General features: G+C 38.3%; 1 protein-coding gene across 1 annotated transcript; it reads left to right on the plus strand.

Annotated features, from left to right (window-relative positions):
- The first annotated feature begins 4,546 nt into the window (after positions 1 to 4,546).
- Positions 4,547 to 24,786, plus strand: LOC135466933 (uncharacterized). Its single transcript, XM_064744688.1, has 11 exons — positions 4,547 to 4,570; positions 4,939 to 4,969; positions 6,043 to 6,186; positions 6,499 to 6,744; positions 10,328 to 10,433; positions 12,341 to 12,483; positions 13,035 to 13,264; positions 20,179 to 20,209; positions 21,929 to 22,072; positions 22,416 to 22,658; positions 23,131 to 24,786. Exons 1-11 carry the CDS (start codon positions 4,547 to 4,549, stop codon positions 23,157 to 23,159), a joined length of 1,371 nt encoding a protein of 456 aa, XP_064600758.1. The 3' UTR covers positions 23,160 to 24,786.
- The last annotated feature ends 3,199 nt before the right edge of the window (positions 24,787 to 27,985 follow it).

Consider the following 27,985-nt stretch of genomic DNA (forward strand, 5'->3'; position numbering starts at 1 on the left):
ACGCTCAATGTTAAAACAGATGTCTCCATAAAGCCAGCACTGAAGTCAACTCCATGTATAAATGAGAGTCCGATATATATATATTTATTTATTTATTTATTGGATTGGCGTTTTAAGTCGTAATCAAGAATATTTCACTTATACGACGGCGGCCAGCATTATGTTGGTATGAAACCGAGCAGGGCCCAGGGGAAACCCATGACCATACGCAGGTAACTGAAAGACCTTCCCACGTACGACCGGAGAGGAAGCCAGCATGAGCTGCATGAAATTGAACTCACAACGACGGCACAGATGATAGGCTCATCAGTCAATGCGCCGCGCTGGCACTTTACCATGATCATGCGCATGTCTGAAGTGTATCTTGATACATGATATCCATGTATCATAATAGCATTGAACTGGGGAATATTGTCTTTGATACACGCATAAACCCTTCTAAAATGCAATATTAACAGATATGAAACATCCAATTTACGAGGGGCCTCTGTGGCCCAGTAGTTATAGCGTGCTAGCGCAGCACATTGATCCAGCTGAAAGTTTCTCACCAATACAATCACTGTGAGATCCCACTCATGGCATGGACAGAATTCAGGACATGCATGTTCACATGCGTCAGAAACCTAGCATTTTTGCGCACATTATAAATGAATGATTTATAAAATTATTGGTGTTTAACGCAGTGCTAAAATTTTTTCACTTTACATATGCTCTATATGAAGGCGGCCATACTTATGAATTATGTGTGGCGTAAAGTATCTTTACCAAACCACCGATATTTACCATGTACCTGACAAACCTCTAGGCTTAAAACTGTAGACGAAATGCGAAATCTGGATCGTGTACGCCACCTTATTGGAAAAAAGTCTGATATTCGATCGCAGTGCTTTCGCTTTGCATTTCATTACAAACGACGGGTGTTTGGTCATTAACATACAGTCAGGTATATACGGTAACTACGTGAACAGAAAACACGTGGAAACATTTTACAAGGACCATGTAAAACATATTTTAACGTGTACCTTTCCATGTTCATAGTTTGGGTGTAAATCAAAGCGATGACCTCAGTCAACCATGTGTAAGCTTGTATGTATAAGGTCTGGGAGTAGAGAAAAAATTTGTTTTAGAGAAAGTTCCAACTTTTAACACGTTACAAAGAGCATAAATGTAGAACACTACAAAACCATTCAATGTGTTGATGTGTTACCTTCAGTAAGACGCCAGTAAAATGAGAAAAAAAACCTGGTCTGTAGTGGTTAAGTGAAGGTGCTTGCCTTTCCATCTCTTATAGGATACTTCAAGTGAGTGTTCAAAACCGGCCTTGTTGTCTGTTGTCGACGATGCTCGTTTAACCGTTTGATCCGGTTTAAAAACTGAGAATATCCCAATTTGGACGTGGGCTTAGACTTGACCAAATATACAGACTGCAAAGGTTAACTAAGGAGGGTAACTAAGTTTTCGGCTACCTATATGAGAAAAAGCTCTACATGATAATTTATGTTATAAACATTCGTAATATGAACACTATATACATTGGAATAAAGGCTCTTGTTTGGTTACATAGCCCTCTGGTAAATCAGACGCGCCTGAGATTATAGGATGCAGTCTTTACTCATGTAGTTTTGAGAATTGCACGGTAAATAGGTCCTTTAGCTGGCTTAGTGAACGCAGTTGAGAACACAGTGCACACTGAATCATAAAAACATGCACTTGCTTTTGATCATTCAAAAGTCAACGAGATAATTTATGCTAAAGAAAAACCTACGTTGGAAATGCCTAGGCCTATAGACTGATATAGGGGTGTGAAAGTGTCAAATCGTGTTTGTGTATAACAAGGCGTTGGCGTGATAACAGTGGCATGGCGAGCACTGACATGCCGTCAGTGTTATTTATGCACCAGCCATTGTCAATATACCAGTCAAAGTAAAATTGGTCAATAGCGAATAAATTCCGTTTTGCTGGGTTCTGATTGTATACTGTTTCTAATCACATATTTCTGCTGTCTCATCTCTCACCTTGACAAATCCCTCTTTGTTGCTTACTCTCTAAAATTGCGCACATAAGATCAGTGTAAGACAGGATTCGAACGAGCGCGTACCTCATCCAAACGACGCTACAAACCTGCCAAAATGGTAAGAGATCTGTAGTTAGCTTATCTTTATCTTAGGATTCAAAGATTAATCAAAATTATACATGGCATTACTATTATTATTCCGACGACTCTAAAGGTGCAATAATTATAGCAACACGCAGTTTGCTTGTCTTTGATAATGACAGGAAAGTGGTTAACATTGCAAAATCAGTCAGTTTTCGCATGGCGTTTTACGCCCCGTGCAACTCAGTTGCAGTGAATCCTGGAGTTGCACTTTTTATGTACTCTTAAAGTTATAGACCTGTCGTAAAATATTAGAAAGCTTTTTGAAATCATATTATTTTACCCTTTATCAAGTTTTAAAACTTTAATGCGAGATCAGTTAACTGTTATCGTTTTATATCAATAATAATCGGGCAGCCGATTTTAGCTTCCTTTCATTCCCTTTAGTTTTAGTAAGAATGTTTTAGCTACATTTTAACTAGCAAATAATTATGACAAATAGCACGAACAATATAAAATTTTTATAAATGACGCCATTGTGATTTTAATTTTACGATTAAAACTCTCTATCCCGGTAGCATCAGATAATACCTTTGAATTAGTACAATGTTTAGATATGCACACACATGTAAATGTTTCTTTGAGGCTCACGACACTATGCCTTGTGCAAGTTCACATGTGTTGTGCACCATAGTGTGTCATAAATGATTCTTGATATATTTAATAGTAGTTACACGAATACCACGTCAATGAAGTTATGCATTTAAGATGACAGAACATGTAAACGTGGTAAACCACCGAATTTTGGCAAGTCACTTACGAACTTTCCCATGCATGTGTCACCTTCCGTATATGCACATTGTATTGATGGGAGTCAAATCGTCTTCAACAAAAGTTAAACTGCGCAGGTGGCCGCACAACTGTTTTCGACCATTTATTGCTATTGAATGAACGGATGATTGGGGTTTAAAGTCGTAGACCACAATTTTTTCAGTCATATGAGGACGAGGAGTCATTAGGTGTGTGTACATATACATGTGGCAGAGCAAGCCGTCACTTAAGTACCATGCCGAAAACACTAGACATGACACCTCTCCCTGTCACACTATACTGACACCAGTCCAACCCGTCCTGTTTCTTTGCTCTAATCTCTCAGTGCTGAGAGTCAAGCTGAAAACACAAATTCAAAATATACATATACTTGTATTTTTGTATGTGATTTGACCTTAAATCATATAGAAGATTATTTCGCTATTATATGAGGAAGTTAGACTGCATGGGCTAAAGAAAGCGGGTGGAACATTTCGATAACCACATCCATTAACAACTTGAATAAAAAACATGAAGTGAGAGAAAGACTGGAATGTGCTACCTTTTGGCCAAGAGCCATCGGCCAAGGAGATGACTTGGCTGTGGAGGGGTTTCTCTCAAATACGTATATACAGAAGCCATTTTGAGGATATGCTTAGTTTTGAAACAATAGTGCTGCATTTGTTTTTAAAAGTAGAAATTTCTAATATTTAATACAAAAGTATAGTTTAAAAGTGGCCAACGTTAATTTCCATAGAGAAGGCTGTTTCTGAACCGGCCACTTTTTAATTTCAAATAGGGTGATTATTTCATAACTGACATTTTATTTCAATAATAGTGCTTACACCGTTGTATGTGCATGTTGTGATGATCTGTCCATTTTCCGTCATTGCTGTGTTATCTGTAATGTGCATTACTTTATATTAAAAGTGTCTATGAGTGTTAGACGACTAAGCCTACATTCCCTAGTGCCACTAACTGTGGAAAAGCTATTAAACTATATGTGGTTCAAGTCAATTCATGCCCGACTTTAAGCCAGAAATTCTCACTACGTATTCATCGCGTGTATCGCGTTCATTGTTCGAAGCAGAGGTAAAGAATCAGTGTGTTCCGCGCCATTACCTCCGCTGCCTTTCTTGTTCGATTCGTGTGCTACCACAGGCATAGTCCAGTCTCTGAGAATGCCCTCTACTTAGTAGCAGAAAGTAACGGAATACGGATCTGATGCGTGATTCGTGGAATTCCCTATGTGCTTTTTTGACTATTTCTACCTGGCAGTTTGATTTTAAACACTTTTGTTTACATTGTAATTAACACAACAGAACCTTGGAAGAATGATTGTCCACCCACTTGCAATATATACACCATGGTTACGATGTGAGTGGTAACAATTGCCAATTTCAAGCGAAAGCTTACAAAAGTCTGTAATTTAATGTAAAGTATATCTAAAATGAAAGACCTTAATTTCATAAAACTCTGATGGATTGGTCTTATGCAATAGCTGACATAAAATCACCCGTGTTAGTTTCAATTAAATGCATTTTTTCTAAAAATTATAACTTAGACTTCAATAACTTTGTTTTCTTTGCTTTGAGCAATGGTTACATAATCCATGCTCACTTTAGGTTCCCGAAGTACGACATGGGCTTCCTATGTGAGGATAAAGTAACATTTAACTCTAAAATCATGTCTTAGCACAGATCAGTACAAAATATTTAAAGAGCAAGCACTGGCAGTGCAGTAGGTATACAAATATAATGGTTTGAAAAAGCCTGTAGATCTAGGCACTGAGTCATAGTTGTGTCATATTGTCCAATTTTATTATTGTAATTCTGACCAAATAATATGAAAGAAGAAAGTAACGCAAACAAGAATGAAACAACATACTGACTCCCTTAGAGTCCAACAATTATTAAATGCCTCATTCCAGTTAACAGTCATTGTTCCTACACAGGTATTTGGGATTTGATGTTCTGATCCAGGAATTTCTCCCGTTAATCAAATTAAAACTTTTATTTCTTCCTCTTTTGCAGGTTGACCAACTGTCAAACGATCAGATCGAAGGTAAGTTCACAGATACCCTTTAATGTTGGTTGCTGCTCTATATTTATTGGTGGAAAACAAAAAAAATAGGCCTAGATACATGTATCTTAACAACGTCAGGCGTTTGTACAATAGTCAATAGTCACACGTTACAAACGGTGATAACAGCCATGATGAGTTTAATCTAATGGTCAGTCAACATTTCATGGCCTTTAATGCGCCTGACCTTATTGAGCGTACATCAGCGAACTCTAAAACGGAAAGCGAAAAGACAACGTTAAGCACTAAAAGGGAAAGGCAACAAAAAGCACTGAAAGGGAAGACAACATAAAGCACTCAAAGGGGAAGACAGCATAAAGCATTCAAAGGAGAAGACAACATAAAGCATTCAAAGGGAAGACAACATAAAGCACTCTAAGGGAAAGACAACATGAAGCACTCAAAGGGAAAGACAACATAAAACACTGAAAGGGAAAGACAACATAAAGCACTCAAAGGGTAAAACAATATAAAGCACCCAATGGGAAAATGCAACTGACCATATCTTGCATACAAGCACACTTTACACGAGTAATAAAGTATGCAGGTCGCTCCGAGAAAGGGTTGCACTGCATCGTTGACAGATATAAATCCTGATGATATCCAAATAAAGGTGGAATATTGATCTTTGCAAACGATGCATCTTTCTCTGAGTGACCTGTATACTTTATCATTTGAAGTTAATCAATGGACCTAATGGATTACGTATTTAGAGTGGCGATATACATACACAAATAAATTCAGTAAAAAAGGTAATAAAAGAGTGAAGTAAAACCGTTTTAATGATGTTCTGACTGATGCTTATTTCACAAGTATGTTTTCTTTCGCTTTTACATGAACATCGGGTCAAACTAGCCATTGTCCACATACCTGTCAAATGTCCTGTGCCGTGTATTTAAAGTTCTGCTTATATTACCATTAAATACATGTAAAAGACCTAAGTATCTCCTGCCAGAGTCTCGCAACCGTTCTCCCTACGTAGAACCATACACTATGCTTGATGGTATGATTTTATTCTGTAGTAAGTTTAATATGTTGTATTGTCTGTCTTTCAGAGTTTAAAGCCGCCTTTGAGATGTTTGACAAAGATGGCGACGGCACCATCACGATTGTTGAGCTGGGTAAGATTTTGCGGACGTTAGGCCAGACCCCGACAGACAAGGAACTCAAGGAGATGGTGGACAAAGTAGACGCCGATGGTAGGTCTGCAGGATTTTGGTTTTCTCTTTGTTTCTGCACCAGTATTAGACACTTGGGGGTATGGAAGTGTTGTCGAATACTGCAATCTGAGTTTGAAGTGTGGCAAAAAGTAGGTGTTGAAATCTGGACAGGAAAAAAAGGAAAATTTGGAGGGAGAAACAAACAAAAACTTTCAAAAAAAAACCCATTTAGTCTGTCAGTATGGGCTTTGAGTTTAAATTTAATTCTAATACGTCTAAAAAGGTAAGACGGGCGTTTTAGCTGGCTGAAACTCTGAATCAATCATTTCATCTTGTTGTTTTCCATTGTAGGCAATGGGGAGATTGGTTTTGAAGAGTTCTTAGTGATGATGGCGAGCACTGCACAAGCAGGTTCCGCGTCGGATGCAGATCTCCAGAACGCCTTCCGGTGCTTTGACACCGACGGCAACGGTTACATCAGCTTGGACGAGCTGAAACAGGTGATGGAAAACCTGGATGTGAAGATGTCCATGGACGAGGTGAAGGAGATGTTGAAAGAGGTAGATGATGACAACGATGGCAATGTCAGTTTTGAAGGTCAGTATATGCAGCACATTCAGCGGTTCAAGATAAGACATGAAAATGTATTATAGATCACAAATCTGAGATAATGTAGATGATGACAACGAGGACAGCGTCAGCTTTGAAGGTTAGTATACCCAACACAAGTGGTTCAATGTCAGTCAATAACAATATGGCAAATCCAAGTCCGAAGTAGATAGTGACATCGACTTTGGAACGCCATTGACTATAATCTGGATGAAAAAACGTTTCTATGTTATCCGCTAAGAGCCAGAGCTATTTCCGGTTGAGGTGAATGTTCCCCACAGAACTAGGTGTTTTTGTTAAAAAAAATTATAATATTACAAATATATAAAAAGTGTTTGTTAAGACAAGAACGCCTAAGGGCAAAGAAAACGTTATAACACGAAGTATATTATTTTAGTATATGCCGATAAAAGACCATAATCACTGCCCAGAAAATGGTTCAATTTATCTTTCAAGACTTTTTTCAAGCGAGTAAATGCATTTGAAACTTTGGTTCTTGAGCATGGTATTAATAGTTATGTCACACAGGCTAATATGCCTATGTATTCGAAGTATGTAGCTAGGAATATATTCCCGAAACAAACTAATTATTTCAAGCAATCAAAAAGACATTTTCGTCAGTTGGAATTCGGGTTTAATGATGTTTGATCTGTAGTATACTTAAGGACTGACGATTGTTTAAACGGCTACATTAACTTTATATTACTGCCACCTGTAAGCACAGGGGAAATCTTTGTGTTAGTTATTGACAAAAATAGGGAAATGAGATAACTAAATTACTGTTACATGTAGTGCCATTTGTCGTGCCATTTGTATTCATTGGAAATAATTGTTGGAATTAAATATTTCGTTTTAATGTTTACATCTATCACAATTCGCAGTAACAGCGAATCTTGCCCATAGTAACGAGGGGAATGGATTATGTCATTTTTCGTTTGTTAAGAAGGATTTTATTTCCATTACACTTAAAAATATAATACATACTATCAATTTAAATTTTCTCCCCTTTGTTTTGCAGAATTCAAGAAAATGATGCAGAATCTTTAAATTTTCGATCCCTTCACCTATCAAACTCAACACTCATTCTGATGACATGGTTGTCAATCAACAAATGTCCGCGAAATGTCAGCTGTAGTTGATGTAGATTCTCTCCATGATATGATTAATAAATTTATTTATCATATGTACCACTGTTGAATTATATTTCATTTTAAAAACGATGGTGTATAAGTAGGCATGCTTAACATATATGTAAATGGTATTTCACAGCGTATACAGATTGTTTCAGACAGTAATCTAGATTCAAAGTCGCCAAGTTCATGGAATGTCTTTTAAAAAGTTTAAACATGTTGAATGTCGTTAATTACATATAACACCATGCTACATGTAGCCTTGGACATTTAATTAGAATGAGATATCACAGCTTCGCGAGCATATATGCACAATAAGCGTGAAGTATCACAGCTTCATGAGTCCCCCCCCCCCTCCCAAAAACAATAAACGTGACGTAGCACATCTTCACGAGCACGCATAAAAAAATAAACGTGACGTATCAGAGCTTCACGAGCACTCATAAGCAATAAATATCACGCATCATAGCTTCACGAGCACACATAAACAATAAACCTGAAGTATCACAGCTTCACGAGCACTCATGAGTAAAAGCGTGATGTACCACTGCTTCACATGAACACATTGGAACACATCACGAGAAAGAGCAGGGCGCTTGAGGCTTTTACGTCATTAGAATGCAACGTTCTCCAGACTGACTGGTGAGTCTGTTGAGTCACGTTGCGTGTAGTGGAATAGTATTATCTGCCATGCAGTACTTGAATTCGGGTTTCAAACCAGCAAGTTAAGTAGCTATTGCCAACTGTGTATGCCAAGCGATCGGTAACAGCGCCTGGCAGACAACATCAGCTGTAGGTAACAAACATACATTAGCAATCAGATCATGATCAGAAACCGCATCGATTCCGTAACCAGGGTGGTCATAGGCCTCGAGTGTAATAATAAAGCTATTTCCACCATTTTTTTTATATTTTCTCCGGATCACATTGCTAAGACTGACATTTCAGCTAAAAGCGGCAATATTTCCCACTTATTGTGGATTTATAGGCATATTTGTCCATGACCCTAAGAAATAGAAACTGGCGGCTTGTTAACAATCACACTCATGCTGGACACAAATAGAAACACATTTCTCGTCGTGGAGTCCGACAATGGTTATTGTGAATAAGCCTTGTTATAGTGTTTTACTCGGGTATGGCTGAGATCAGTGCTATGCGTGGAGGAATATGTTCAGACGTCCGGGAAAGCCACTGAATATTTAAATAAATACCGTAATTAAGAATATTTAAATAAATACCTTGACAAAACTGTGCTTAGGAAAGCGTTATTCCACTGATGGGAATCATGTAAGGAATTAAATTCTCAGCTGTAATCTCAAACAAAATAGTGTAAGAAATTACAAACACTTTGAAATGATATGTTCATTGTTATTTATTTATTTATGTGAATGGTATTTTACGTCGTACGCAAGAATATTTCAGTTACACGACGGCGGAAACTCACGACCATCCGCAGGTTGTGTTATTACCTACCATGCGTTGTTTAAAATATACAGCCAATACAACTGAATACCATGGCAAACTAGATAGAACCTGCTCTGTAACGAGCGGCTAATCTGTCATGGGTTACAAGGTCGTTCTAAACGAAAACAGGAATTGACCATCTGTAATGGGTTTACTTTGGGTTACACCAGGATCTTAATATGTATTAACGGGAAGCCTGTCGTGGCCAGGTAATTAAGATGCCTGTCTTTCAGCCGATACGATACACAGGGTATGGTTTCAAACCTAGCCTAAGACAGGGATTTGTGTGGATTATCCTGAGTGACACTAAGCGGTTGACGACGAACTAAATTTAATATAATCACTTTAACAGATTATATTTATTTATTTAATTGTTGTTTACGCCGTACTCAAGAATATTTCACTTGAGTGTGGTATTTTCTATATCGGCATTATGATGGAAGGAACACACAGTGACCGCATTGGAGAGAATAGCTTATTGCGGCACGGTAGCGCACTAACTACTGGGTTACGGAGGCTTTGCTACCGATCACAAGTCGTCGTTTCCATCACGAATGCAGATTCACTAACAATACAGATTTGCAATAGATTGGTGACAGAGGCTCTGTATAGAGGCTTCCATATATAGATTCTTCTCAAAGGAAATGTTCAATGAAAGTAATGTCGAGCATAAAACCTTATGAAACATTTTAGTAAATGGCATGACATTTATAACAAACTACTGCGCAGATCTTTCTTCCAGTACGCCAAAAGAACAGTGGTTAGACCAGCATTTAAAGGAAAAGGCCTCTAAAGACCGGAATAGGCATCACTTAATAGACCATTTAAAACTATGCATACATATACTTTTTATATTCATTTATTTTTTTAGATTCTTGTGAAGATAGTTAAATTCTTTTTTTTTTCTCGTCGCGCTCAACCAATCAAACAAACCGGTTTCCCTATACCCATAGCCATTGCAATTCCATTTTCTGTAGTACAATTAGTATATGAATTAGAGAGAGAGAGAGAGAGAGAGAGAGAGAGAGAGAGAGAGAGAGAGAGAGAGAGAGAGAGAGAGAGAGAGAGAGAGAGAGAGAGAGAGTATAGAAAAAACATGACAAAATCAACTTGATGATTTAGCTTACTAGTTTCACATGTAGCATGACGGTCCTTCAGAGCTTTTTTTGTATAATTTATACCTGCTCTATCCAGCTATGATGACCTTTTTGATTCGTTCACCCATTCATTCACTAATTACATTCGCTAACAACGATTATTACTAAATCCCGAGCCGATCGATCAGTGCTCCAGCGCTGACAATGGTACAGTTAATTTGCTATCAGCGATGAGGACGAGTGTATGGGAGATGTTGCCAAGATATAATTATCGATGCTAATTACTATAGGCCAATTAAGGCGAACTGTTAGATAAATCACGACGTGATCGAAGAGTCTCCGCTAATGAGTAGGGAACATTCATGAAGGAGTTGCTTAATTTATATATTATCATAGCCAGATGAGAACAATTCGCCGAAAGATAGTTATTCTTACAATGTACATTGTATATATGTTTATTGTATATATGTTTATTTGTGGCAGAAATTTCATTTTATGGCTAAGTAATTTTCTGGCTAATGAAAGAATATATTCTAAGCACAGAGCACAAAATGATGGCCCTATTAAACCTCAAGCCAGTCGGAAAACATCATTACTTAGAAAGTTTGGGAAGATCTGACAGCAGCCTGTGGATGGACGTAGGGTTCCCCCGAGCTTTGCCGGTTTCGTCCACCATAATGCTTGCCGCCGTCATATGCATGTACATGTAAATATGATGTGACGTCACTGATACTGCCCACAGACCTTCGTACAATCCGATGCTTAAAAACCATTTTACTAGGATGGAAAAAAATAAAGCGAACCATTTTCCTTGACAGTTTTAGTCTAATAATGTACCTCATTTAACATTTTCGTTGCCTTTATAAACTGAGGGGCGCAGCCAATTACACGTATCTCTTTAGAATCATAACGTCTAATTTTGTGTCACCCACTGTACTGTTTTACAGACTTCGTGCGGCATATGTGGTATTATCGTCTAATTGTCAGCGTGTTTTCTTGGCAAATTTGAGCACCATTGTTTTTGTAGGTGTTGTAACTTTTACTTCTTTTCCTCAGCGACACGTACAGTACAGGTCTCAGCAAGTCTCAGCTTTAATGTTCCCTTTGATTCTATATCCCCAATGGAGAATAGACAGTGACAATGACATACCATGACTTGAGATCAAAGAATTCTCTAAAAGGTGTCGCATTGCGGCTTGGACTGCTGTCCGAATGTCCATTTACACATCGATTGTCAAGTCATGAAGAAGAGGCTTTGTTTGGAAAAGTATTATCTCTGAAGCCTGTGGTCAGTGGTCAGATTATACCGACCATCAAGCCAGGCCAGACGGAGTGCACGTAAAATGGTAAGTCACGAATGACTGGTGTGAAGTAATGGTATTGAAGCATTTTCTCTCTGCTGAAACACTGATAAACAAACACGCCTATAGCTTATTTTGGATTATCTTTTGACATGATTTACAGCATATGTCTTTCATATAGAGCATAATAGTTTGTTACAATACCATGACCTCCTCTGTCATGTTATATTTTAAATCTTGCCTTCTCTTACCTGATCTACTGATACATGTACATGGAAGAGCATAAGTGAATCTTTGATTGTGTATAGCTTTAGTAAAAAAACCCTTTTTGGCAGAGATGTAATTTTTCGCGTTATTGTGTTGTTTACAGGCAGAGCAACTGACAGAGGAACAAATTGCAGGTAAAACGGCAACATTCTTCATTTGCACTGAGTATTTACTAAAGTATAATTATATATATACATTTTTTGATTAATTGATGATCAACTATAACAATGAGCTGTATTTGTACACATAGAGAAAAATAGTGTTTAAACAGTGTTCCATAATAGCATATTAATATTCTTTCATATCTGGAATTTACAATTTTCAGAATTCAAAGAGCTTTCTCCCTGTTTGACAAAGACGGTGATGGCACCATTACCACAAAGGAGCTGGGCACTGTGATGAGATCATTAGGACAGAACCCAACAGAGGCAGAGCTACAGGATCTAATTAACGAAATCGACGCAGATGGCAAGCTCACACTGATTTACTGATGGGCTGAACATGGGCTAGCCCATTACATAACAAAACCATTATGCATCGTCTAAATTAGGATTTATAAGAAGACACATAAATAAAATTATGTTTACACCGGTATTTTCAAATCAGAGCCAAAGGGGTGTTTTCAGCCACCTATAGCTGAGATTTCACAGAATAGAAGACCCACATGTAGTGTCGAGATGTTTCTTTGACAGTGTATGGCAACTAGACCAGGATATCAGATAATGGTTTTTGATTTTTTGTTAGGGCACATGTAATCCTTTAATTGAACTTGTGCTGTAAGTTAAACTATTGAATGACAAAGTCTCATCTCATGATATATTACATTTTCTAAAAACGTCTCCTATATAATAAAGAAGGCAACGCCCTTAACATTGTTATATTGCATTGCGTGTAGTCAGTGCAACAACATTTGTGTTCTATTATTGTCAATTGTGTTGTTCAGCTATGCCAGATGGCCAGAGATTATATGCAAAAGATATACAAAATTAGATGTTGATTAATATTTATGTTATTTGCAGGAAATGGTGAGATAGATTTTCCCGAATTTCTCACAATGATGGCGAGAAAGATGAAGGACAAAGATGGCGAAGAAGAAATACGAGAAGCATTCCGAGTGTTTGATAAAGATGGGAATGGATTTATCAGTGCAGCTGAGTTACGACATGTTATGACAAATCTGGGTGAAAAATTAACGGATGACGAGGTGGACGAGATGATCCGAGAGGCGGATGCTGACGGAGATGGACAAGTGAATTACGAAGGTGACTATATAATTATGTGACAAGCAATGTGATTTGTAATCGAGAGAAGGATATGCGATTTTGAAAGGACACGCATAACTGGGTTTCATTTCGAATAACTATGTTAATAAAACAATCAAACACTCGCATATCTTTTGAATTGAAGTCAGCTTTAATCTACAGTTTAATAAAAAGTTGAATTTGCATTTTCATTTAAACTAATCCTGAGTCACTTTTTCCCCAGAATTTGTGAATATGATGCAAGGCAAATAAGGTATGCCTGAAGAAGAAGCACAGCAGACAAATTCGGTCTACATGTACATCACGAACGCGATTTCCTCATCTCATCTTCATTTATTTATGGAAACATGTAGCTAATTAGAGTTCTTATGCAATACCTGTCGACGGCTATGTCATAACATTTGCAGTACATGTATGTCATTTTATTTTTTTCCCAATAAAACTGATGTGCTAATGACATTTTTGTCAATATGTGGGGTTCGTGTTCGTTTGTTGGTATTTGGCGTTCTATAGATGTCACGAAAGTCGATAAACCACAGAAGTTCTTCAAACTTACTCTTTTTTTTTGGTGCACCCAGGATTCGGAATCAGTGTCGGAATTTCTTGGTCTGTTTCATACACATCACTACATAACTGACTCTGATTCCGAAACCTGGGTTCGACAAAAAATTAGTAAGTTTGAAGAACTTCTGTGGTTTATCGACTTCGTCCCCTGCGAAACCCATCGAATATCGTTCACCCATAAGCTTGAAATCCGTCTTAGAAGTATACATGAAGTATTCTTGAGTACTTTACTAATCAATGTAAGTGATAAATCAAAGAAATTGTATATATACAATTTTAATTTTGACTGACATCGCTTGGGAAAACTGGTGTGGTGGGATTCAGCCTGAACTTCAGTGAGGCACAATATTTGCTACTTCTTCCTGTTCAACAACGAATGGAATTTAACCTGGTGTGTTTATTTTTACAATTACTCTTTACAGGGGAACGAATAAATTCTTCAGGTATATAATGGCGGTAATGTTAATGGGTGGAAGAAATGGGAAATCATAACAATTCAAGGGATATGCAGCTGAGTGTTGAAACTCAGAGATAACTGCCCGGAGGAGTTTTGTTTGACTGTATCAGAGGTTTGACCAACCACGATTTAAAGGCACTGGTGTTCATTAACCTATAAAACATTTATATGGTGCAGTGGGCTTGGTATTGATAGGCACATGGAATCTCAAAAGCTGAAATTACGAAATAACTGTAGGCTGTGTTTGCCATTGCAAATAACTGACCAACAAATTGACCTCAGGGCATTGGTGGCAAACCAACGGCAGCATTGTACGACTTTGTAGAACGAAGACTGACAAGAACGAAAATTACCGTGATATTCTTGGATAAAAAATATCGTGCCATTGCTTAAATTCGAAAGTGAAGTATTAATGCTGGAGAGGAAATGAAACATAGTATAGGTGCCAATGTATTGAGTGGAATTTCAAGATTAACGGATTCTTTCCCGGGCTATAAGATTTATCGCCATCATCGTTTAAAATTGCCCATAAACACATTATCTGGCAAAATGTATGTCGATTTGCATCGATCAGTCATAAAAGCACTTAAGTACTCAAAGCTAGGTGGCCCCTGTTATGTTTAAAACATATACCTCTCAAGCCGGAGACAATTCCGTGCTGACTTGAACGTTGCTAACGCCATCTATGACCGAATGCCGGTAGAGATATAGAAGGGAAAACTGGAATGGCGGCACGCTGTTGAGGCTTCGATCAAACATAGTCTGCAACATGATTGATTCGTTTAAAGCCTGTACATAGGGTGTCAAAACGATGCAATTGCATGCTTTGAATACAACAGTCATGTATGTATAACTCATGACATGAGGCTGTGTCGCACCAAATGGAATAGGCAGCTAAGTCATTCCGTTGCGGAGTCATGCCGCTGCGCCGGGATATGTTGATCACGTTCCCTAGCAACACGGGCACGGAGCTAAGGGCTCTATTGAATTCTGATGAGCAGACGTATTGCTGGTTTGATTGCCCAACGTTGACAAGGCATCGATTCCGAGCTAGGAGAAGTCGGTCGTCCAGCCGCACTGATAAGACACAGATAGGCAGTAGCCCTGCGCGGGGAGTCCGCCGAGGCAGACATTGCAAATCGATTGGGTAGCACGGCCAGTTGTTAGCGTATGTAAATACTCCGCAGTCAGACCTTGTGCCAACATGTACCGGTCCTCCATTCTTCTGACAAAGGGCTTTTTACTGTCGGCTTGGTACTAGTTCTGCAACTGCAAGGAATTTAAGTTGTGCCATTGAATAGGTATCGCACGGACTGAGGTGTTACTGTAAAAACTAGGTTGCCGCATTGCGGACCTGCAGTGCAAATGCGTAGACAAAGCCAATATTGTATGATTGTCAGCTGCCCGCATTCAGCAATGTGCTAAAGGCTTGTGACAAATCTATATTTGAAATTGGCTCTAGACGTACCCCTATCGACGATTCGAAGCTGACTGACAATGGTGAGTTGATTCTTGATTATATGAGGCGGTATATTGTTAAAAACACAGATCTGTCTTTGAGTTCGTTTTTCTTTTCTATGACAGGCGAGTGGAAAAATGCTTCTTTTGCCCACATTTATGATAATATTTGAAATATTAACATAATCATATCCTTGGCATTGATTATAACACGACGAACCACACAGTAAATGAGCTGACTACCGTGAGCTGGGCGATATATCTCCCCCAACATCTATAGCATTTACTTTATTAATTTGCCTTTGATCATATATCTCCGGAGTGCAATTAGACCTGGAGCCATAATGAAGAACGAATCACTCCATTTTCTAAGCTATTGGCTTCTCCGATGACAACAGCGGTCGCTGAGGGATTTGGTGATTCGTTGGAAAGCAGGAAGATTCCCATTGGGGTTTTCGATCACATTCACGTATACAGTTTCCCCTCAATGCCATTACTTTAAGCAACACCATTGATTATCATATATAAATGTGCTGTTATGATAAAAGGATGTCTGGCATTCATTTGGTTCTTCGATTACCAACCCGGGCTTGCCTGATAAGACGAGACGACGGCAAAGCTTGCGCTTAACTCAAGGTTCTTATCTCCCCTGCCACTGTATATGATTTCTCAATCAAGGCTGCCTCTCTGGTCGTGTAATATCAATCAGGGGCTTCTAAACAGAGCAAGTCACTTTGTTGTGAATGCAGCCTCTGTCTCTTTTCTTTGACTCCTATCACGTTCTGGAAAAAGGCATGATGGCAAGACTAAATGCAGATGTAGTCTCTGATAATTGTACATGCTATCCGTCGACAAATAAGCCATTTCTCTAACCACGATTAAATGGGAATGGTGGGCTTGCTGCTACATTCAAAGGCAGTATTAATAATTAACAAATCACTAATGTTGTCTCAGCCAATTCATTGCATGGTCCAGTAGGAAATCTCGGTCAGGTGCAGTGCTGTTTAATATGGGGACTAGTGCATTGGCAGAGCCAGGCGTTTGATACATGTAAGACACAGAGGCAGAGGCTCGTGAACAATGGCGCCGCTTTCAGGCACGCAGTCACATGACTAATTAACAGCAGTGCCTCCGGCAGATTATTCTCGATTAGCCCGGCAGAATGATTAATTTTAATAAAGACTTGTGATTAAAAAATGATGGTTTTTTGGGAAAGGCGATGATTTACGTCTGTGTTTCAGTCATTTTGTCCTCAAAAAGGGAATATTTTATTGTATTTATGTAGACCTTATATACTTACACATGCGTACAAACGGACATTTGTTCATACATGCATGCAGCTGGTTCATCATTGATCACCACTTTACACAGAATCGAGGCCTCAAACCAATAATTTGTTTTTACACAATTGTGCTCTGTTGCACTCACTATTGGGTAACATGTGTAAAGGTGATCAGCTTTAGCGAGTAAAACGGAACTAGTTAGATTTAATATGCATTTTAAAATAACAGGGTATACAGGTATAACACCTATGATATTAACTGGTATATTTATTTTTACTGAATAGGGTTTAATCCACATGTATATAAACGCATTACTTGTGCAACGGCGATCGTATTTATCGCATAGTTGAGAAGCAGTTCGTCGTAGAGCACATTTCAATTCACGTGTCGTATAAAAGCTCCTGGTGTTAAATTGATGGTCTCAAACAAGCATACCTCGTAATGCAGGTGATATGCAGATTCAGACCAAAGTACGCATTAAAAATGGAACAACACTTAGTTACATTTGTGAAATGATTAATGAGGAATTTTATAGAGGATAGTCGTGTACAGTGGAATTATTGTTCAAGGTTAGGTTCCACAGGATAAAATTAACTGTAGCTATCATAAAAAAGCACGTTCAAGACAAACGTTGCCATGGAAGTCATAATCAACGCAATAGCGTTTAGGAGCCAGGTGATTGTTTTCTCCAATGGCAATACACATGAAAAACACATGATCCCAGAGCTTTGAAGAACTAGGTAATTGCACCTCACTGGCAATACATACATAATAAAGATCCAGTCTACAGCGGGTTAGTTAATCTTAGCGATGGTAAAGGCATATGTTGCCAAGGGTGCTACAATAAACTCAGCAGCCTATGACAGTTTTGTGAGATAAGGCACGGTTTTACTGCGCTCCTTTCGTGACGTGCCGACCAGCGCCTTGAGAATTCTCACACCTTAGTGGTGGCGTGTCCGTGTTCCATCAGGACTACTTACCTACTTTGTTCCAGCGCCACGTTGTAAAATTCACTGCCGCTGCTACAATCATGCTCAATACGCTTCCTACCTCAATAAATATTTCAGCTTGCTGTTGAATTAAAAACATCCCCATCGACATGTTTCCCTCAAATAGCCTTGTATGCTATAATGAAGGAGCCCCCCCACGATGTAATGTTGTTAGAAGTAGTATTTTTTAAGCAATGTTTAATGCTTTTTTATATCTACTACTTACTACTGGTATTTCATCATGTATCCTACTAATGTCTAGTAATATATCATCCCTAATACGAGATCTCCAATTTAAATCTAAAGTACATAATTTTGAAGGAATTTAAGCTCTACATTTTTCCAAAAACTCTCCATATATTCCTTGGAACCTTTATTGCAAATCAGTGGTAAGGTCATTAAAGACAGAACAACAGCATTCATGGTACAACAAAACTGAAGTAAATATATTGTGGTCGTTATGACACCAGCAGTTACTGTAGTTATACTTGACTTCAATTTACACTTACTGTATCTCAGGCGTAAGGATTAGCAGTCAACAATGTCCAGGTGTAATTAATTGATACTATACCGTTATCACGATAGCAACTGTAAATACAATAGCCTCAAGAAAAGGAGAATCTCATAGCCTCTTGAAACCATTCATAGAAATTAACTTGCATTTCTAGTGTTTTCAAACCGAATGGCCTGGGTTACACATGAATTGATCGCAGCCACTGAATTGTAGGGAAACAGTGGCTATTTATGTAACTGGCGTTTGTTACTGTGCTTCTTCATCTTCTTCATCTTCTGTTGTGGGAATCGACGTAACTATGACGCTAGGAATTATAAAGCAATAAAACTGTCTTTGACGATGAGGGTTTATTAAAGGGATAAGTGTGAATAGTACAAAACCCACTCCACTCCTCAGTTATTGTAAAGCTGAGGGCTTCTATTAGTGTGTAAGCTAATATTAGGTATAGATCATAGCGGACAAGAAACGTCGTTTTCCTGGGAAGAGCACGTGCTCCTTTTGTTCGGATTACACTTTCTATTTTACATACCGGATCTGGCGGTCAAAAGGGAGTTGTTGTCATGGGGAAAGAACATACCTCTATTCTATTGGTACCAAGACCAATGGGGCCCACTTCACAAAAGGGATTTTAGCCTAAAACTGTAATCCAAATTAAATTCTTAAGCATAGGCTTGAAATCGATAAATTTTGATCGTTGTTTCTGTGTTGGGCTAGAACATTTTGAGCCAAGTTTGTGCATCAAATATTTGTTTCGCAAGAAGTTTTGGACTTTGATCCAGAATGGCCTTGTGCATAACAGTCTCCTGTTGATTAATTCGCCAATAGAGGAACACGTCCCTGAAATAACCAAGTCATATACGAATAAGCTGTTGGAAATGTGCCAAACTAAAGCCAATGAAAATTGACTCAGGCAGTCGAAGAGTTTCGAAGAACACCATGGAACTTGACTTCAACATTGTAACATATATCAATATCAACACTGTGCAAGTAGGGTAATCCTAAAGAAGAAAATGTAGGGGAATATTCTGCTGTATTACTGTAACAGCGGCGGACTGCTATGTAACCAGTATCAGATAACTCTTCTGATAAGTAACAAAGAATATGGGTTCCATTATTGATTTGTCTGTAGTCTGTAATGGTCGAAATAAGACTTCCTGGGATATTAATTTTGTAATTCCCTCCTTTATGCAACTGTTTTGTTCGCTTCCCTGTATTACTATTATAATTTGTCAATATTCCATGTAATATGAAGAGACATGTACACGAGGCACATCGACATGTGTGTGGGTTGAGGCTACCACTGTTGTAACCATTATTTCATGAATCATGCACAGTAATGAACCACAGGTCAAACTCTTGTAACCACTCCAGTATGAAATAAAAATCGCAGCGCAAATACGTACATGTACTAACAATTTATTAAAGTGATTTTTTTTCTGTTTTGTCTCCGTCGAAGGGTGATGGTTTACTCCGAGCACCTGGGTACTCTGCACAAATAAACATGTCGTATTAGTGGCAGATTACAGAGTACGCGATCATACACACCTATCAAATTACATCCTATCCTAATTACATTATGTAGCTATCTGTACATTCGTTTTACGCCTGTTAAGCATTTACTATGTTGTGTTTGTAGGCTGACCAATTACAGGAAGAACAGATTGCAGGTGAGCATGAATGCTTTTATTAACGAAGATGGTTCTGTTGTTACTATTACTCATGTTATCTGGACTATACGTTGTCGTGAGGAATATGCGCTTCTGTTGTTATCAGGACTATATAGTTCTGTGGACTATATGGTTCTGTTGTTATGAGGACTATATGGTTCTATTGTTGTCAGGACTATATGGTTCTGTTGTTATGAGGACTATATGGTTCTATTGTTTTCATGACTATATGGTACTGTATTTATCAGGACTATATGGTACTGCTGATATCAGGGATATACGGTTCTGTTTATATCAGGATGAGATGGTTCTACTACCATTAAGACTATAGATGGTTTGCACTGGCAGCCATCATTGAGGTAAGTTTGTGTGCCCACTGGGTGTCTATTGTTAGAGGTGTCATAAGCTGGGCAGAGGCCCTTGGCTAGTAAGGGCATGCAATGGGCAATATGCACAAACTTACCTCAAAGATGGCTGCCATTGCAAACCATCTGTTCGGCTGAGTTATTATAGGACTAAACAGCTCTGTTGTTATCAGTCGTCGCTTTCATGAGGCGCGCTTCGCTAGATAAGCCCTTAACTACTATGGCAACGTATGTTGTAGAGATATAAAGTGCATTTAACCGATAGCTATTTATGCTTCATGAAACCGGCCCCCAGACAGTGCTATTTTGTTTCCATCATAATTATGATTTCAACATGTGTCGCAATGCTAGGTACAGTCAACTTAAGCTACGATCACTTTGTAGGAACGGCTCCAGGACTATATAGCGGAATGGCACTTATATGGAGACATGCTTACCATACGCTTCTCTCGTCAGTATCACTAGTCCTACCAGTACTTTGGTCAATGGTTTTACATTTATAATGTTGCCAGAACTAACTTCTGTGGTACGATATTAATTAGGCTATTACAGCCCAGTTTATGACTCTCCTGTCACTTGAAGCCGGTACGGTTTTTTTATCATAAGAAAAAAGCAGGCACTGCCCTAGTATATCTTCTACATGTATAATGTTATAAAGACTATAATTTAATGAACTGGTGTCATTAGGGTCGCACATGTACTTGTGCGTACTTTTTAAGCCAAAAACGTTTTCCATTAATTATATATTCCGAAGTAAATTTCTACACATAAAACATTACAGTGAGTACAAGTGAGAATCAATGATTTCCCGCTAGCGATAACATATAAAGTGTGAAATTCAGCCTCAATTTACCTCAATTAGGGTTTTATTCCGCCTGTTTATGTAAATGCGCATACTGAAGTAATTTCAATTCCCCAGCTCCCTCATACAACAAAGACATACAACCCAGACGTAGTGGCACACTTAGATGTTAGTTAGTGCGATATTATAATGCTCAATTATACATCTCTCTTACACAAAGCCCTAGTCTGTTTTCAATTATACATCTGAAAATTCAATCAAATTCATTTTCATCTGGAGCCATAGATATGATTGTCACTTTTTCCCGTTTATTGTCATATTCTTTTTGAGCATGGCGATGAGAGCTGGGCATTTTGTTATCGATTATATACCTCATATTTTCCGAGACATTTGCATATAAAAAATATAAAATATATTATATAAAATGCATATATAAATGACCCATACCTCGAAACTGAAGGACTCATCCCAGCATTAAGTATACATATATATATTATTTTTCAAAAATTCTTAATACGTTTTTACTTCCTGCACACGTATCACACTTTGCAGAATTCAAGGAGGCTTTCTCCCTATTTGACAAAGACGGTGATGGCACCATTACCACCAAGGAGCTGGGCACTGTGATGAGATCACTGGGACAGAACCCAACAGAAGCAGAGCTACAGGACATGATCAATGAGGTGGATGCTGACGGTAAGTTCATCATTCATTTATTCATCACAACATGAGACAGACCAATATTAACGGTTAATGCAAACGATGTCACAGAAGTAAGCTAATTTAATTAGCTCAGCATCAATTTTACACTATGACTTTGGTTAGCTAACGAACGAGATGCGGTGGTATTCGCTGACCGCCATTTTACCCGTACGCTCACAGGCCTGACTACCATGGTATAAATGAAGTAAACCTGAATTTAATGTGAAAGACTTTTTTATATAAATCCATTCAGTACTAAATATACATACATGTATGGTGTTTTATGCAGACGAGTATATAGTTTCACGAAACTTAACTAAATTTGTTGCTGTTCTAGGGAATGGACAGATCGATTTCCCAGAATTTCTCACAATGATGGCGCGAAAGATGAAAGATACCGACAGCGAAGAAGAAATCCGAGAAGCATTCCGAGTGTTTGATAAAGATGGCAACGGGTTTATCAGTGCAGCTGAGTTACGGCATGTTATGACAAATCTGGGAGAAAAATTAACGGATGACGAAGTGGACGAAATGATCCGAGAGGCGGATATAGACGGTGATGGACAAGTGAATTACGAAGGTAAGATACTGAAAGAATAATGCAAAATTACACCGATATATTGCATTCGTTACATGAAGATGATACACAGAACAAACCGAAACATTGATGAGAAAGGGTTTCAGCTCAATGAAGAAAGATTGGGAACAGCTTGGCGATGACAATGTCAATCATAAGGTTATTGGTGCTGTTGAATCTATGAAGACAACATTGTCACTGAACGTCTATAAGGAACCCTATAAACGCAATATAAAATCCACGGTTCAGGCCAACAACCAAGTTTAGAACGACCTAAAATAACAGAATGACAAGTATCTGGTAATCCTTTATATTGCTACCTGCTTAACTGAGAAATCGAATTCAGGCAACAAATAGGGAGGAAGCATGTAATGATCAGAAAGAGAATTATGAAATGAAATCGTTGTCGAATTGACAATAATGAAATGGGAACTCTAAATTACCATTAATAGTGGCACTTCTGTTTGGCTTGCAGAATTCGTCTCGATGATGCAGTCAAAGTGAGGAAGAGTAAACAGTAACTCCGGAAAGTCATTTGTTTTGTTATACTTTAATGTTACCTGTATCTCACTCGTACATCCGTCGCCACCAGTACACGGTCGAAGTCATCCGGAGTGACGGATGGGCTTTGGTATGTAAGTTTTAACCCTCTAGTCACACTTATTGAGATCTCAGTAGAACTGAAGGCTATGCCACTGTAAAATAACAATATACCAGTATCTACGGATATTTCAAATAAATTTTGACGTGGCTAACATAAGAGTTTGTCACGTTGAAAGCTGTGTATTTTCAATCAAGGGTGCAAGTGTTTACAAAGTATATAATTTCAGATCTTTATAGAAATGGGCATGTCTCCCTGGTGCATAGCTATGTTTCCGGGTACCATAACCTACAACTACGTTTCTACACTTGAGAACAGGCAATTTTCTGTATAAAGGTTATAGGCTGATGGAGTAACAAAGGGAGGTAATTACGGACAAGGACTCAAATATCCATTCTCATCTGTCACTGTGAGCTTTGGCCAATCGTGATGTCCTGAACACGTTACAGAGAGAGCATTTACTCTAGGTGTTCTTCCCCATTTTTCTACATGTTCGATTTTTAACATTCCATGCACCTTCCATATCCATTGTAATAGGGATCTGTAGATGCAATAAGAAAATTGGTCTCAAAGCATTTATCTTGAATCATAGCGATAGCGTGATCTTGGCTCATTATTGTTTAAGCCGAAGTTACATATCTAAAATCTACGATGTATTTAGTATTATTTATTATTGTATTTCATGAAGAGCCTGTGGACTTCTTTGTTCCACGATAGCTTAGACTTTGATGACGTCAGGTGTATTTAGAATAAAACGTGTTTAGTTGAATGAGTGAGGTATCTTTGAACCTATGGTGGGACCAGTGGTAATTAACGAACGTCAAAAAACGAGCATCAGATAAAATTCCCGAACTTTTTCTAGTTCTGCTTCAAATTGTTTCCTCAATACCAAAGAGCGTCTCTGTGACACTACATACACGGAGGTTTATTAATTTCTGGGTCTTTCTAGGCAATCCAACCCTTGTGATAAGGAAATGAAACACGATGAAGGATTATAGGTAATGCTGCACAAGAGATCAAAGTGAAGGTTCCTGCCAAAGACGTGCTAATTATAGCTTCATTTCTTGTTTATTTCGTGACCCATGTGTTCACGACGAGTTTTAAGTATACGTGTACTCGCACTTTTGTCTTTTTGACAGGTTATTGTATTACTGGTACAGATAATCAGGTGAAAGTAATAGCAATGACCTTTGATAAAAATTACTCCTGGCTCTAGTGTTGTCCCCAGTAGGCCTACACCATGGATTGATTTCAAGATCTACTTGTGCATAGAAATTGAGATAAAGGTCAGTATTGCCAGTGGATTTAAATAAAAAATTCGAATCGAGAGTTGCGGCTAACGTCACCTAGGTATGCAAAGCATTCATATGTTGTATTCGCAAATCACTCCACCTCTGTAGCACATAGCATTTGATATTTACTTTTTTGATAGCGCTATATTGTATTGTATTTTACGGATTGTTACGAGAATAGATCATATGACGTTACGTGGCATTATAACATTGGAAATTAAAGACAGCTTCTTCAAAATGTACGTTATCTACTTATCATTTCCTATATATATGATTTATAATATATACAATGATGTACAGCATAGAGAATAAAGCCAGAACAGCGACGACAGTGTGATAGCTGGCAAATGGTCAGACGTAACCGGTGAAATACGACCTCTTGTCAATTTACCTCATTTAGGCTTTATTCTACCTGTACATGTATATTCTTAAATAGTAGCAAATTAGACGTCCTCCGTCACCATGTCAGAATTACGTTAAAAAATGCATTGACGTTAACTGCATTTTATTAGACGTCACTGGTCTGGAATTACTCAAAATGGCGTGTTGTCGTCACACTTAACATACAGTAACAAACAATGCAAATGGCCTCAGGGGATGCTTGTTTCACCAGTAGAAGCGTGGTATATGTCAGTCATTTTGCCTTTGAGCCAGACTAATATCTATAAGCCTGAGGAAATAAAGGACAAAGCTTTGTTAGCTATTAATCTACTATACCGTTTTGCCTTTTGCAGCAAAATAAATAGCTAACATTGGATTTGAATTATCAGTTGACAGTTTTAAGACTGTAATAGTCAAAACCAAAGTATCAGTTGATTCTTGAAAATTCTTTTGCAATTCACTGCAGTCATAGGACTTCAAAACACTATCTGCATTTCTAATTTACGCAACGAGCCTCACGCTGTATAACGCATAGAGGCGGTTGTAAATCCGTGCAAAAGACTGCTAAGCTTCCATTTAGTAAGCGACAGACCAATCCTCGTCAAGTGGCAGTACATTTCATAAACCTCGGAGAGGAAGAGTTGTCTATTTATTTGATTGACAACTTTGAGATAAAAAAACGCAGTTACTGCCTGTCATTTCAATCTAATTAGATATAAGACCCAGCTGTGTTAGGCTTTGAGGCGTTACTTTCAATTTTTGGACTGACTTTTGGGGGGAGCGGGTGACAAAAAATTGCATGAATTTTGAGGGAAACAAAATTGATGTTGACAGAATGGTTTCATTTCACTGTTGCGCACAATGTTTTTAAATTATACTTGGAATATTCAGTCATACCTCCCTGTATATCCTTAAGGCGCTTGCCTTTCCATCGCTATCGGACAAACTGACAAATCGGAGGTACGAGTTCAAACCCAGCCTTGGACAGGGGATATGTAGATTCCTCCGCTCTCATTTCTTTTGGGACCCTCTTTATAAAAAGGTAGCGACCAAATTGTTTTCCACAAATACGACCTGCATACCTGTACGTCACAGGTGGTAAACTTCGTCCGATTTCCAGGATCCTCACAGAAAAGTGACCACCATTGTACAAGTCAAAAATTCTTGATTATGGCGTTAAACACTTATCAAATGAACACATAAATAAATAAATATATCCATTAATGATAGAATTCGTGGCGTAAGTCTAAGTCCGGAATATATCCCATGTCATGTCTAATTTATTTATTTGCTTGATTAGTGTTTTATTTATTGATTTATTGATTGAGTGGTGTTTTAAGCCGTACTCAAGAATATTTCTCTAACATCACGATGGCCAGCGGGAGGAAACCGGACAGAGCTGACAGAACTTACCACATATGCCCAGAGAGGAAGCCAGAATGAGCTGGACTTGAGCTCACAATGACTGCATGGGCGAGAGGATAGTGGGTCATTGCGTCACACTTGCATGCTATCCAGCTTGGCCGCTGTTAAATCTAATCTTCCTTTATAACTGCATTCATTCTGTGACGTGGGTAAACGTCAGCTTCAAGACATGGCGCCCGATATGACGTCAGCAGTATGATGATGTGGCATTACCATAAAGGTCGCACGTGGATTCGGATTACCAATTACTGTGTTTACCATTGTGACAGTTCAAGACAAAAAAGGCTGAATATTATGTACATTTGGGCAAGTAGTATTACGACGAAGTTAAAATTACAATGGCTCAAGTATCCTTGAAAAGGCCAAAGCAAAGTGTTCCATGTAATGCTTGCAATCAGTTGTTTGGGCAATAAAACACAGGTTGAGCAGGAAGTGCGGTGACCTTTTACAACCACCTGTAAATAATATGAAGCCGAAAGTGTCCCAGGGATAAATGCGTATAATTTGCATTGTGCTGGCGAAACATCCTCGAAGGGAGTGTACTTGCATCTATAATTAGTTAAAAGATGAAACGCTTCTGAAGACATTCATACATACACAGGTTAAATTCAAAATTAAGATGTTACAGCATATGCCCGGGATGGTATGCAGCAGTTCAATTTGACACGCCGTACAGTGCGTACGGTTGTCACGGATGAAGATGAGTCCTTGGTGAATGGGGTAGCAGGCTCGAATCCAGCTTCTATTGGTTTTGATTCTGGCAGATTTGTTAGGAGGTTACCTTGAACTCTTGATGTCCTCGTCCAATAAGGGAAGTGTTTTGAGTAAGGAGTCTAACGCCAAATGAGTTACTGTTGATGAATCGCGTATTTTTCAACCAAGTCACAACTCTGCATCTGAAAAAATCCAAGCTAAGATTTATTTATACATTTATTTATAATTTTTTAACTGGGAAGCATGGGTGATTTTTTATTGCTCATAATGCTTTTGTCATGGTCAGATCGTGCATTTTCAAATGCAAGACCACACTCAAGACAGTTTACACTGTAAAAGAAGATATTTTACTTTCAGTTTTGCATCCATGCAGCTGAATATACACCAGTGGTAAAACAAACAAGCAAATATAACATGTTATCTGCATCAATACATATACCTAACACATGATTCTGGTTACGTGATGCACACACACACCACTGTTTAGAATGTTGTAACGAAGTCGTGTTAAGTATACCACATGGTTTGTTTCATTGCATGACTAGTCTGACTTGGACGCTGAAGTTTGTATTTTGAACTTTATGGCGTTAATTATACTCCCGTCACTCCGCCTGGGAGTCAAACTTACAAGCAGTCGTGATCAATGGATTAAACATCATCGATTTAAAGTACCTGGGCATAAGGCAAAAACCTTATCGCATTACAGGAATGTTTTCCCGCATGACCAATTTTACAACCTATCATTGATCACATCCTCAACCATGCATGTAGCCATAGAAAAATGTACATTGACAATACATAAACAAAGTTTGCTGTAGCTTGCTGCATATTTGAGGAGAGAAAGCAAAACACTGTACAGATACATGAGAGAGACTTTCTATTTCATCGGCTTATTTTCTCGTTATATAAATATACCA

Source organism: Liolophura sinensis, chromosome 6, assembly GCF_032854445.1.
Source record: "Liolophura sinensis isolate JHLJ2023 chromosome 6, CUHK_Ljap_v2, whole genome shotgun sequence".
Classification (NCBI taxonomy): domain Eukaryota; kingdom Metazoa; phylum Mollusca; class Polyplacophora; order Chitonida; family Chitonidae; genus Liolophura; species Liolophura sinensis.

What these genes read in the sequence shown, in the direction of transcription:
- LOC135466933 (XM_064744688.1), top strand. Translation starts at nt 4,547, where the DNA reads ATGGGCTTCCTATGTGAGGATAAA. An exon ending in CAATGAGGTGGATGCTGACG is followed by an intron (nt 22,073 to 22,415) that starts GTAAGTTCATCA and finishes TTGCTGTTCTAG; the next exon opens with GGAATGGACAGATCGATTTC. An exon ending in TGGACAAGTGAATTACGAAG is followed by an intron (nt 22,659 to 23,130) that starts GTAAGATACTGA and finishes TTTGGCTTGCAG; the next exon opens with AATTCGTCTCGATGATGCAG.